General features: G+C 31.3%; 2 protein-coding genes across 2 annotated transcripts; one reads left to right on the top strand and one right to left on the bottom strand.

The window, feature by feature from the left end:
• Positions 1–1,970: 1,970 nt before the first annotated feature.
• Positions 1,971–8,854, top strand: Phum_PHUM154210 (ABC transporter, putative; the record flags this gene model as incomplete). The annotated part of the gene is made up of 10 exons (XM_002424764.1): positions 1,971–2,181; positions 4,080–4,197; positions 4,623–4,812; positions 5,932–6,077; positions 7,073–7,311; positions 7,393–7,628; positions 7,723–7,891; positions 7,999–8,255; positions 8,332–8,598; positions 8,696–8,854. 10 exons carry the CDS (start codon positions 1,971–1,973, stop codon positions 8,852–8,854), a joined length of 1,992 nt encoding a protein of 663 aa, XP_002424809.1.
• Positions 8,855–10,611: 1,757 nt separating this feature from the next.
• Phum_PHUM154200 (malate dehydrogenase, putative) lies at positions 10,612–12,661 on the bottom strand (the record flags this gene model as incomplete). Its single annotated transcript, XM_002424763.1, has 6 exons — positions 10,612–10,710; positions 11,384–11,608; positions 11,709–11,877; positions 11,967–12,139; positions 12,227–12,562; positions 12,632–12,661. The coding sequence occupies 6 exons, from the start codon at positions 12,659–12,661 to the stop codon at positions 10,612–10,614; spliced, it is 1,032 nt and encodes a 343-aa protein (XP_002424808.1).
• Positions 12,662–12,903: the final 242 nt, after the last annotated feature.

The following is a 12,903-nucleotide window of genomic DNA, read 5'->3' as shown; positions in this document are numbered from 1 at the left end:
TATTATTATTGTTATTGATTATTTATTTAAATATTGATTGATTTTTTTTTCGTACTCCGCCATTTTGATCGTGAAAAAAAGAAGGAAAATTATTTTAAATAAATTACGCGATAATTTTTTTTTTCTTTTTTCTTTTCCTTAGTAAATAATAATAATAATGATAAAGAGTTTCGTGAAAGGTTCGTGTTAGGAAAACTTTTACGAATGATGATGATGATGATAATAACAATAATAATAATAATCGATCGATTCCGACCTATTTTCGGAAATTTCAAACAAAAAAAAAGTTAGTTTTCGCCATTTTATTTCTGTTTTTATTTTGTTTTATTATTTATTTTTATTTTTTTCTCACGGGTAATATTAATAAGTGATAACTCTTATCAATTTATTTACTTATTAAAAAAAATTATTTTTTTAATTAAATCGTTTTTAGGGTTTAAAAAAAAAAAAAAAGTAAGAAAAGAAAAAGAAAAGTAATTAATTAAGGTTACGAGGTTTTTAGGTTTTTGGTTTTTTTTTCTTTTCTTTTCTTTTTCTTTTTCTTTTATTTTTACAGAATGAATTGTTGTTAATTATTATTATTATTATTATTATTATTATTATTATTATTATTATTATTATTATTATTATTATTATTAAATCTGTTGTTGTTGTTGTGGTGGTGGTGGTTGTTGTTGTTGTTATTGTTGTTAACAATAAAATTAATTAAAAGAATTTTTTTACGCTCGAAATTTATTTTTAAAAGATAAAAAATTTTTATTTATTTATTTATTTTTTGTGGTTAATAATTAAAAATTTTAATCGCGATTAATAATAATAATAATGGTAATAATAAACGTCGATGATGATGATGATGATGATGATGATGATAATTATTTAAATTTTCTTTTATAAATAATTATTTATTTATTATGAAGCGGAAAGTAAAATTTAAAAGTAAATAAAAATAAAAAGAAATTATAAACAATAATTATTTATTACCATTTAATTATTTATATTATTATGGTTATTAAGGTCGCTGGAAAATTTATTTATTTATTTATGTATTTATTTATTAAAACTATTTACCCGTTTTTTTTCCTGATTATATTAACAATAAATAAGTAAATAAATAAATATTTTGTCGAACGTTCGTATTTATTTATTTATTTACTATTGTTATTGTTATCATCATCATTATTATTATTATTAATATTACGATCTTGGTAATTGTCATTAAAAAAAAAATTATTTGTTAAAGTTATGTATTAATAAAAAAAAAAATTGAAAATTTGATTTGACGAAAACGAATTTGTTGTTGTGGTTGTTGTTGTTGTCGTCGTTTTTTATTATCGATTTTTATATTGAGAAAAAAATATGGTAATAATAATAATAATAATTATGGAAAGGTGAAAAGTTTAAATTTTTTTATATTTTTATATTATTTTTTAATTAATGAAATATTTATTTATTTATTTATTTATGTATTTACGTGTGTTTATTAAAATTTTTCTTTTTTTTCCTCCTCGGTTCGCTTCGTTTGCGTTTTTTTTATTTTTATTTTTTAAACATTTTTAACGTGAATAATTATAAAAAATAAAAATTTATCATCATCATCATCGTCGTCGTCGTCGTCTTCGACGTCGTCGACGTCATTGCCATCATTATTATTATTATTATTCGTAAAAGAAGAAAAAAAAGGAAAATTTATGCTCGAGCGTAAAAAAAAAAAAAAACTCGATGTATATGAATTATTATTATTATTACTATTTTTGTCGTGGCGACATTTAAAAAACGACGAGATTTATTGATAATTTTTTTTTTTTCGAGTCATGACAAACAGGAACAAACGACAAACGGCGACAAACATTTAAAATTTAATTCGTCCTTTTTTTTTAGCGACGCCGCAAATCGAAATTTTCCATTCTGTTTGTTCTAAAATGACGAGAAATGATTTTTAATTATTATCATTATTATCATTTTTGTTTCAGATGACTGAAGAAATTCCAACGGAAATGAACGTTTTCATACCTCCCGTACCTCCTCCTCCTCCTCCTACCGCTCCTTCCGCTCTCCCATCAGAACAATTATTAACCAGCTCATCAACTGCTATACCTGCTAAATCTTTAACACATTTGCCAAAGCGTCCACCTGTTGATATCGAATTTAGTGACATCACGTATACCGTACCCACAGCAAAAGGTAAGCATTATTATTATTATCATTATCATCATCATCATTATCATCGTCGTCGTAGTCGTAATTAAACGTTGCGTAATTTACCGTCACTTTTTTATCCGTCAAAAAAAAAAAAAAAAAAATTAAAAACCGTCAAAAGTTATGTAAAAACTTATTTTTATTCATTTTATTACCATTATTATTATTATTATTATTATTATTATTATTATTATTATTATTATTATTATTATTATTATTATTATTATTATTATTATTATCATTATCATTATTATTATTATTTAACTCGTATTAAATATAAAAAGTAATGATAATGATAATAATTATAACGGTTTTTTTTTTTTATGTAACTTTTTATTAATGCTCATTTCTTTAATAAACGTACACCATCACCATCACCACCATTTTGTTTTTCGCTGATTGTTCTCTATTTAGCATCATCATCATCATCATCGTAACGGGAGTGTTGTGTCGTCACTAATGAAAATTATAATAATAATGATAATAATACTGGAGAAAATGAACTCGAAACTGTTTTTCTTTTTTCCAAAATGTCTGCCAAATATGTCCCAAGTAAGAAAAATAGAAAAAAAATTTTTTTTATTATTTGGCGACATTTATTATCATTATCATTATTATTATTATTAACGTAATTTTATTTAGAAAGGCCAAAAAATAAACAAAAAATTTTGGCAGTAAATTTATTAATAATAATAATAATGATTCTACATTGCGATTTTTTCTTTTCCTTGGCCGATTTCCAAACGTCACGAATTATTAATAATAATAAGAAAAATGGGGGGAAATTCAGGTACGGTGCCCAACCCTCTTGTCGTCGTCGTCGTCGTCGTGGTAATAGAAATGGCACGCGGGTCTTAAACCTTCATGGTGACGACGGCGACGGCGACGGAAAAAAAAAAGAAAATTTTTTTTTTTTTAAAATTCAAATCGAATATTTTCTTATTCTTCTTCCACTTGCACGTGGTTTTAATTTTAAATTTCCCAACGTGTTGCAAACGAAGTGGAAGGAAATTCAATATAAAAAAAATTAAATAATGTTGTTTGTTTGTTTGTACGTTTGAACGTTTGTCCGAAGGGGTTTTTTTTCTTTCATTTACAATAATAATAATAACATTATATATATTTTTTTTTTTGCGTAATTTTAGAAAGCACCTTTCTCTATCTCTATCTCTCTCATTCTCTCTCTCACTCACTCTATCTACTTAATGGATTTAAATTATCCGATTGATATGTTATTAACGCATGTACGCACGTATTACGCACGTAAAAAAAAAAAAACATAGATTGAGTTATTACATAAAAAAAAAAAACGCTCGCGTTCGTTAAATTTTTTTTACTTTCCTTTTTTTTTTTTCTTTTTTAAACGCGCACACACGTGTGTGCGAACGTGTGTGTGACACGTGACCAAACGAAACTTATCGATAAGACTTTTAAAAAAAATTTATTTGTTTATTTGTGATAACAACAACAACAAAAACAAACATGACCGATATAGAAGATTAACATTAAAACGATTTTTAAAAAAAATTTCGATTCGATTCCATTTTCGTCCAGTTTTAATTAACGTTAGCAAAAAAAATCAATAACTGTCCGGTAGCAAAATTCAAGGGGTAATAATAATAATGATAATGATAATAATTACGTAACGAGATAGTAAATTTTTTAATAAAAAAAAAAAAAATTGGTAAAGTTAGATCATCAAATATGTGTATATATATATATATGATTTGTATAGGAAAACGGTTAAACGAGTTTTTTGCGCGCGCTAGCATTTGCCAGGTGTGTTATTAATCAACGGAAAGAAAGGAATTAGTTAGTTACATAAAATTTTATGTATTTATTTATTTATTTATGTATTTATGTATTCATTTTTTTTATTTCAGGTTCAAAATTAATACTAAGAAATTTAAACGGTTTATTTCGTTCGGGTCATTTAACTGCCATATTGGGACCCTCGGGTTCTGGAAAAAGTACACTACTCAACGTGCTCGCCGGTTACAAGTGAGTATCCGTTATTTAAATCACGATGATGATGATGATGATGATAATAAGAGAGAGAGAGAGAGAGTGAATGTTTTTTGAAAAGAGCGATCGAAATAATTTTCCGTTCCGAGGGACCTTAATTTTCCACGTGAAGAATCGATCATTTTTATACGATCAGATGAATAAAATGGTCTTATTTTAACATCACATCCGGTTGTTTGTTTGTTTGGTGACGATGACGTGGCAAAAGACAAATGATAAATATTTCATAAACGTATATAGGGTTACCATTTGTTGTTGTAACCCCGCCCCCCTCCCCGTTTTAAAGGAATGGGATTTTTTCTTTCTTTTGTCGATGTGGTGATGTGCCATCACCATCGCGACAGCCACCCCGCGAGCGGTAATAATAATAATAATGAAGAGTTTTTTTGTTTGTTTTGCAGATCGGTCGGTTGCGGCGGAACGATTTTAACAAACGGACAACCCAGAGACATGGGTTTATTTAGAAAAATATCAAGGTACATAATGCAAGAGGATATAATACAACATAATTTAACCGTAGAAGAATGCATGATAATATCGGCAAATTTAAAATTAGGAAAATCTAGAAACAAAGAAGAAAAATTAGTCGCCGTAAGTAGTTTTTTTTTTAAAAAAAAAAAAAAAAAAAAACGGAAATTATTATAATTGCTAATGATGATGATGATGCGCCGTTTAATCACGTGATTTTCTCCCCTCCTCCCTCCCCCCCTCTCTCTTTTTTTTTAAAATGGATCGTTTGTTTGTTCGTTCGAAAGAGAACGGAATTTACAAAAAAAAAAATGGAAAAATGAAAAGAAAAAAACATGGCGGTGATTTATCCTCTCAAGTTTTCTTTTTTTTTAAAATATTATTTAATAATAATAATAATAATAATTATAATAATAATATGTTAATTTTTTTTAATGATAAAAAAAAAGAAAAAAGTTGGCGGCCGACACCGACATATCCGACATTGACCCCTTTCGAATCGAATGCAATTGCATTTAATAACAAAAAAAAAAAAAGAAAATGGCGGCGAAAACTTGAATGGAATCACATCATTTTTATTGTTTTTCTTTATGATAAAAAATAATAATAATAGTAATAATAATAATAATAATAATAATAAAAGAAACGAAAAGGATAAAGTTCGATCCATCGATCCATCCATTGATTTTCTTCCTTCCTAATTACTTTTCATCAAAACAAAAAAAAATATCAATGACCGATACCGTCGCCACTGCCACCGTCGCATCCGCCACCGCCATCGCCACACATCAGTTCGTTATTGATAATGATAACGATAATTAATTATTTTGCAACCGTATTATTGTCACGTCCGCTTAAATATTTGATATAAAAATACCCACATAAACATATATTCCCCAAAATGGTTCGCCTCGAGTTTTTTCTTTTTTTTTTTTTTTAACAACATTATCATCATCATCATCATCATTAACATTAACAAGAACATCACATTAACGATAAAAATTGTATCGAAATTTTTTTTTTTTTTTTGTTTTTCCGTCTGTTTGTTCGTTTGTTTGTTTAAAGCTCCTTGTCGTCATCGTCATCGTCGTCGTTTGACCCTAATTTAAAAATGTATATTAATTAATCATTCAAGGCGTTTTAAAAAGAGAGAGAGAAAGAGAGAGAAAAAAAAAGAACTTTACCTTGTTCACTTTTTTAAGTTTAAAGTTTAATTTTTTTTGTTGTTGTTGTCATTTTCAGGTAAACGAGATATTGGATATATTAAGGCTAAATAATTGCAGGAAAACATGGACGACAAAATTGTCCGGAGGTGAAAAAAAAAGACTGTCGATAGCTTTAGAATTGGTTAATAATCCTCCCGTTATTTTCTTAGACGAACCAACGACGTAAGTTATTATTATTATTATTATTATTTTATTTTCCACTATTTTAAAAAAGTTTTAAAAGAGAGAGAGAGAGAGAGAAAAAAACCCGTTTTCGTAACTCGTTTTTCTTTTTCCCCTCTCCTTCCCTTCCCACTACTTACTATTCCATTGGTGAAATTTATTTATTATTGCGAATAAAAATGAAAATCGATACATCGATCCGTCGATCGATCGATCGATCGATTATTTTTCAATTATTCGATAATAAGAGAGAGAGAGAAAGAGAGAGTAAGAATGGCAAAAAAAGAAAGAAAAAAAAATTTTTTGTTTTCGTGGCATTAACAACAACAACAACAACAACAATGACAACAAAAGGAAAACAAGATTTGAATTTTTAATTTAACGTAGGGGGAAGGAGGAGAGGGGAGGGGCATTAACTTTTCAAACATACCTAATTGCATATATAAAAAAAAGAAGGAGAAACAGGTTCAAGGTCAATATATGTATATTTTCTTCTTATTCAAAATGTTTTCTCTCTCTCTCTCTCTCGTGCTAGAGGAGAAGTTTTCTTTCTTTCTTTTTTTTTTTTTTGCTTGATTTCATTAAAAGAATTTTCAAAAAAAAAAATAATGATGATTAAATTCTAAACGCGTTTGCGTGTGTGCATGAGTGCGCGTGTCCGCGAGATTTAAATTTCCCTTTTATTAGTATTATTATTATCGCTGTCATCGCGGTGACACGAAACGAAAAGAAGCGGAAAAAAAGCGCCATTTTTATTCGATGGAACTTTTGCTTTCGAATCGAACGAATGGTGGTGAGGGAGCAGGGCAGAAAGGGAGGGGAATGGGGCCCCCCATTGAATTGTAAAGTGATGCAAATTTCGTTTTTGTTTTTTTTTTTTAAGTGACCTAAAACGATGTGTCGACATGCGACGGCGGCAGTGGCGACGGCCGCGGCCCCGTCGACACTCCGCCCCGCCATTTTCTAATTTTTGACGATTTTGTTTTTGTTTCCAGGGGTTTGGACGATCTTTCATCGTCTCAATGCATTTCGCTATTAAAAGTTCTCGCAATGGGTGGCAGAACGATAGTTTGTTCCATTCACACTCCGAGCGCGAGACTTTTTTCAATGTTCGATCACGTATACATAGTAGCACACGGATACTGCGTATTTCAAGGTTGCGTGAACGACATAGTACCATTTCTTCAAACGTTCGGTTTCAATTGTCCGACACATTACAATCCGGCGGATTTCAGTTAGTATTTAAAAAAATAAATAAATAAATAGACATATAAATGTGCGTAATAAAACTTATTTTATTTATTTTCTCTTGCAGTTATGGAAGTATCTTCCGGAGAATATGGTAATTACATAGATAAAATGGTGGCGGCCGTTGATAATGGTAAAATATACAAATGGATGAATCCGAATGGCGACAAATCGGAACCTTTGCCCACGTCGAGATTGACACCTATACAAAATAATAAAAAAGATTACAATTTCGATAGTTCCGGATGGTTACAATTTAGAATTTTGTTTAAAAGAATGTTATTGCAACTACTGAGAGATTATGTACGTTAAAACCTGCTCTTGTATCCATTCTTCACTAATCAATCAATCAATCAATCACTGATGATAATGATAATTTGTTTGTTGTTTATTGCAGAAATATTTATTGTTAAAAGTAATCCTGTATATTTTCGTGGCTTTTCTCGTCGGAGGAATGTTTTTTCAAATGGGTAACGACGCGTCGAAAACATTATTCAATTTGGGTTTTTGTTTCGTCACACTAATAGCTCTCTTATACTTTCCAATGATGCCCGTGCTTTTGCAATGTAAGTTTTTACCATGACCACACCCCCCGCCCCCCCCCGTCGCGCGTGTGTGCGTCGGGTTTTTTTTTTATAAACGTCACAAACGTTTTTTTTTTTTTGTTTTTCAGTTCCTTCGGAGGTTCAATTACTCAAAAGGGAATATTTCAATCGGTGGTACGGTCTCACGTCTTATTTTTTCGCCATGTCATTTTCCAGACTTCCGATACAATTGCTTTTGCCTAGCATATACACGATAATCGTTTACATTCTCACGAATCAACCGCTCGAATTGTACAGGTACCTTTGGTTTTGGTGCATAAGTTTGATCGTTGCCGTCACGTCCGAAAGTTTTGCACTCGTTCTATCATCTTCTCTGAGCGTTGTGGTAAGTTTTAACAAGTCAACGTGTCGTTGTCGATGATGAGTAAATAATAATAATAATAAAAAAATGAAATTTTCAGAATGGTATTTTCACCGGGCCAGCGCTTTCCGTTCCTCTCATGCTTCTCGCCGTTTACGGTTTAGGCTACGGATCCGCCAACACTCCGGTTTACATGAAATTATTCATGTCATTGAGTTATCTACGATACGGCCTCGAAGGTTTGGTCACGGCTATTTACGGTGGAAACAGACCTAATTTAATATGTCCGGCCGAAGACATATATTGTCACTATCGGAATCCGAAGACGATCATCGATTTGGCCGGAATGGAAAATGCGAGCTTGTGGGTGAGTGACTAGGATTTTACTAGTAAAATAATTTTTCTTTCTTTTTTTATTAAGATTTATAATATGATTTACAAAATGATTTTATTTTTCGTTTCAGTATGATGTTACGGCACTCTTCGGAATCGCTTTCACTTTTCGAATTGCCTGTTTCTTGCTTTTGAGGTATAGACTCTCCAAGAACAAAAAATTCACGGCTCTTCATCGTATCAGCAGGATAATCAAAGCGAATTTCGACCTGACAAGAAAATATTCGTAATTAATCACTCCGTATCCTCCCTCACTCTACTCTCACACACCCTACTCTCCACGTCTCTACTCTCAAACCCCCAACTCTCCACGTCAAACCCCTTACTCGAACCCCCTACTCAAACCCCAACTCTCCACGTCTACTCTCAAACCTCTTACTCAAACCCCTACTCAAACCCCCAACTCTCCACGTCAGACCCCTCACTCGAACCCCCAACTCTCCACGTCTACTCTCAAACCTCTTACTCAAACCCCCAACTCTCCACGTCAGACCCCGCACTCGAACCCCCAACTTTCCACGTCAGACCCCTCACTCGAACCCCCAACACTCCACGTCAGACCCCGCACTCGAACCCCCAACTCTCCACGTCAGACCCCTTACTCGAACCCCCAACTCTCCACGTCAGACCCCAACTCTCCACGTCAGACCCCTCACTCTCACTCTCTCTCTCTCGCGCTCACTCTCTCACTCTCTCTCTCTCTCTCTCTCGCGCTCGCGCTCACTCTCACTCTCTCTCGCGCTCACTCTCACTCTCTCTCTCTCGCGCTCACTCTCTCACTCTCTCTCTCTCGCGCTCACTCTCTCACTCTCTCTCTCGCGCTCACTCTCACTCTCTCTCTCTCTCTCTCTCTCGCGCTCGCGCTCACTCTCACTCTCTCTCTCACTCTCTCTCTCGCGCTCACTCTCACTCTCTCACTCTTCTCTCTCGCGCTCACTCTCACTCTCTCACTCTTCTCTCTCGCGCTCACTCTCTCACACTCCTCTCTCATTCTACTCTTTCACTCTTCTCTCTCACACTCCTCTCTCATTCTACTCTTTCACTCTTCTCTCTCACACTCCTCTCTCATTCTACTCTTTCACTCTTCTCTCTCACACTCCTCTCTCATTCTACTCTTTCACTCTTCTCTCTCACACTCCTCTCTCATTCTAATCTCTCACTCTTCTCTCTCACACTCCTCTCTCATTCTAATCTCTCACTCTTCTCTTTCACTCTTCTCTCTCACACTCCTCTCTCATTCTACTCTTTCACTCTTCTCTCTCACACTCCTCTCTCATTCTAATCTCTCACTCTTCTCTCTCACACTCCTCTCTCATTCTAATCTCTCATTCTTCTCTTTCACTCTTCTCTCTCACACTCCTCTCTCATTCTACTCTTTCACTCTCCTCTTTCACTCTTCTCTCTCACTCTCCTCTCTGTCTTCCTATGTCCAGAACCCTTGATTTGATTGTATCAATCCAAAAACTTGTCTTGAATTCTGTGATAAAAATATTTAAGTGCCGCGTTTATATATATATAAATATTAATTAATGTTAATTAAATCGATTATAGTAGATTTAAAAATAAAATTTTTTTTTCCTATCGATGTTATGTACATAAAATCTCAGTATATGCTTTTCTTTTTTTTTTTTTTTTTTACTACTTACTACCACTCGAAATTATAAGAAAATAATTAATTGTTAATTATAATTAATTTGATATTTTTCAATGTGAAAAATATCTATTAATAAAAAAAATTTTTTTTAAAAAAAAATATTTTTGATTTTTAAATTCCCCCCTTCCCCCTCCCCCCATCCCTATTTTATGTTACTATAAAGAAATAAATAAAAATGACTTACCTGAAAAATTTTTTTTTTTGAAAAAGATCCAATCCATGATGAAAATGATTTCTTAAAAAACTAAATACTCTCTACAACTTGGATTTAACTTTGTGGTTGTTGTTGTTGTTGTTGTTCTGGTTGTTGTTTGTGTCTACTCCTCCATCTAGTCACTTGTTACAAACTTCCAAAGCTTCTTGTCTTTCTTCCAATAATTCTTTTGCAGTCAATTCTAATTTTCCTTTTGAAAATCCATCCAAATTCAAACCCTGTAAAAAAAGAAAGAAAAAAAAAAACAACATTATCATTATTATTATTTCATCAAGGTTAATCCATGCAAGTTAATTAGTTTAATGTCACTATGTAATTAATAAATAAATTCATTTTAAAATTTATAATGATGATGATGATGATGATGACAAAGTCTTAAAAAAAAAAACTAAAACTAATAATTACAATCAAAATATTTATGATAATTTTGTGTATATATATATATATATTAGGTAACATGAAACAGAATCGATAAACAGAGAGAGAGAGAGAGAGAGAGAGAGAGAGAGAGAGTATTAATTAGTTTTTCAAATATTAATTCGTCATTATAAGCTGATTATAAGCATTTTTAATTATTAAAATGTGCTTTGCTCTCTCGTGTGACATTTGTATTATTGGCCTTGATGAATAACAATCCAGGGAATCAAAGAGATTATTAAATAGAAAAATTTACATTCAACAGGCTGTGTCCTAATAATATCAGCTTATACAAATAATTAATAATCAATGTAACTACAAATAAATTCCTATTTATAATAATTATCATTTTATCTGTTATGTTATTCGATTTAATGATTTGAATGATTTAAAATTTATATTGATATCTGAACGAAAAGTTTAAAAAGGAATTAATATTTATGATGATTGATTGGTTTTTTTTTTTGTGCTTACCTGTACAATTTTCCAATTTTTATTTTCAATGGTGACAGGAAATGAAAAAACAATATCTTTAGGAATGCCATATGATCCATCTGAAACGACACCCATCGATACCCAACACCCTGGTTGCGTTCCATGCCAAATATCTTTCATGTGATCCCCTGCAGCTTTGGCAGCAGACATTGCAGATGACATTTTCCTCGCTGAAATAACTGCTGCTCCTCTTTTTTGAATGGTCTGTGAAAAAAAATTTTTTTTAAATATGTAATTTTTATTATAAATAAAAAAACCAAACATGGTTGTTTGGGTTAATAATTATCATAGAATGATACTCAACTGTAACAAAATTCTCTTGTAACCATTTTGTATCATTGACGGCATCATAAACAGGCACTGGATTAGAACCTTGTTTATGAACAGTTGCATGAAAAACATCCGGATATTGAGTGCTGGAATGATTACCCCAAACTATAACATTTTTAACATTTGAAATTGGGACACCAAGTCTGAAAAAGAATACAGCCCAAATTAATTATTTTTTATTTTACATTTTTTTTAAACTTGGATTTCATTAAAAAAAATTAATTAAACTTACTTGAGAGCAATTTGAGCTGAAGCACGATTTTGATCAAGTCTCGTCATAGCAGAAAAATTTTCTTTCGGAATTGATGGTGCAAATTTTGAGCATATAAGAGCATTCGTATTAGCAGGATTGCCAACGACTAAAACTTTGACTGTTTTTTTAGCAAATTTGTCCAATGCTTCTCCCTATTAAAAAACAAAAAAAAAATTTATTAAGTACATTTAATAGAATTAAGAGACGAGGAAAAAAATTAAGAGACGATTAAAACAAACCTGAATTTTAAATATTTTAACATTGGCACTAAGTAAATCTTTTCTTTCCATTCCTTCTTTTCTTGGCATGGCACCGACAAGAAAAGCAGCATCAACATCTTTAAAGGCAACTCCAGGATCAGCTGTCGGTACAATTTCATAAAGTAATGGTAGAGCACAATCCGTTAGTTCCATTACAACACCTTCGAGAACTCCCATCATTGGTGGAATGTCCAAAAGATGAAGAATGAGAGGTTGATTAGGTCCGAATACATCTCCATGAGCAATTTGATATAGAAGAGAATAAGCAATTTGTCCGGCAGCTCCGGTAACAACAACTCGAATTGGTTCAGCACTCTAAAATATTTTTTAAAAAAATTTCTTAAATCCACAAGGCAAGATTTCACCAAGAAGTGAACCTGTTACCATAACGACAAGTGACTTTCGAAAGGTCATTTAAATAAAATTAAAAAAATATGATAAAAAATAAATTAATAGTTATTTAAAATTAACATAATTAATTTAAAACACAAAATAAAATAATAAAAATCAAAACTAAAAAGAATATTTAAAAAAAAGAAAAAATAGAAAATGAAATAATTTTAATTACCATTTTGTTTTAATAGTTAAACGATGCGATCTGAATAACAACTGACTGATGCCATCCACTCGTTACACAATTTAAATAGATATCTTAA

This window comes from Pediculus humanus, genomic scaffold (assembly GCF_000006295.1).
Source record: "Pediculus humanus corporis 1103172107499 genomic scaffold, whole genome shotgun sequence".
Taxonomy (NCBI): Eukaryota; Metazoa; Arthropoda; class Insecta; order Psocodea; family Pediculidae; genus Pediculus; species Pediculus humanus.
Note: the sequence above shows the minus strand (reverse complement) of the source record. Positions and strands in the feature narration are given on the sequence as shown.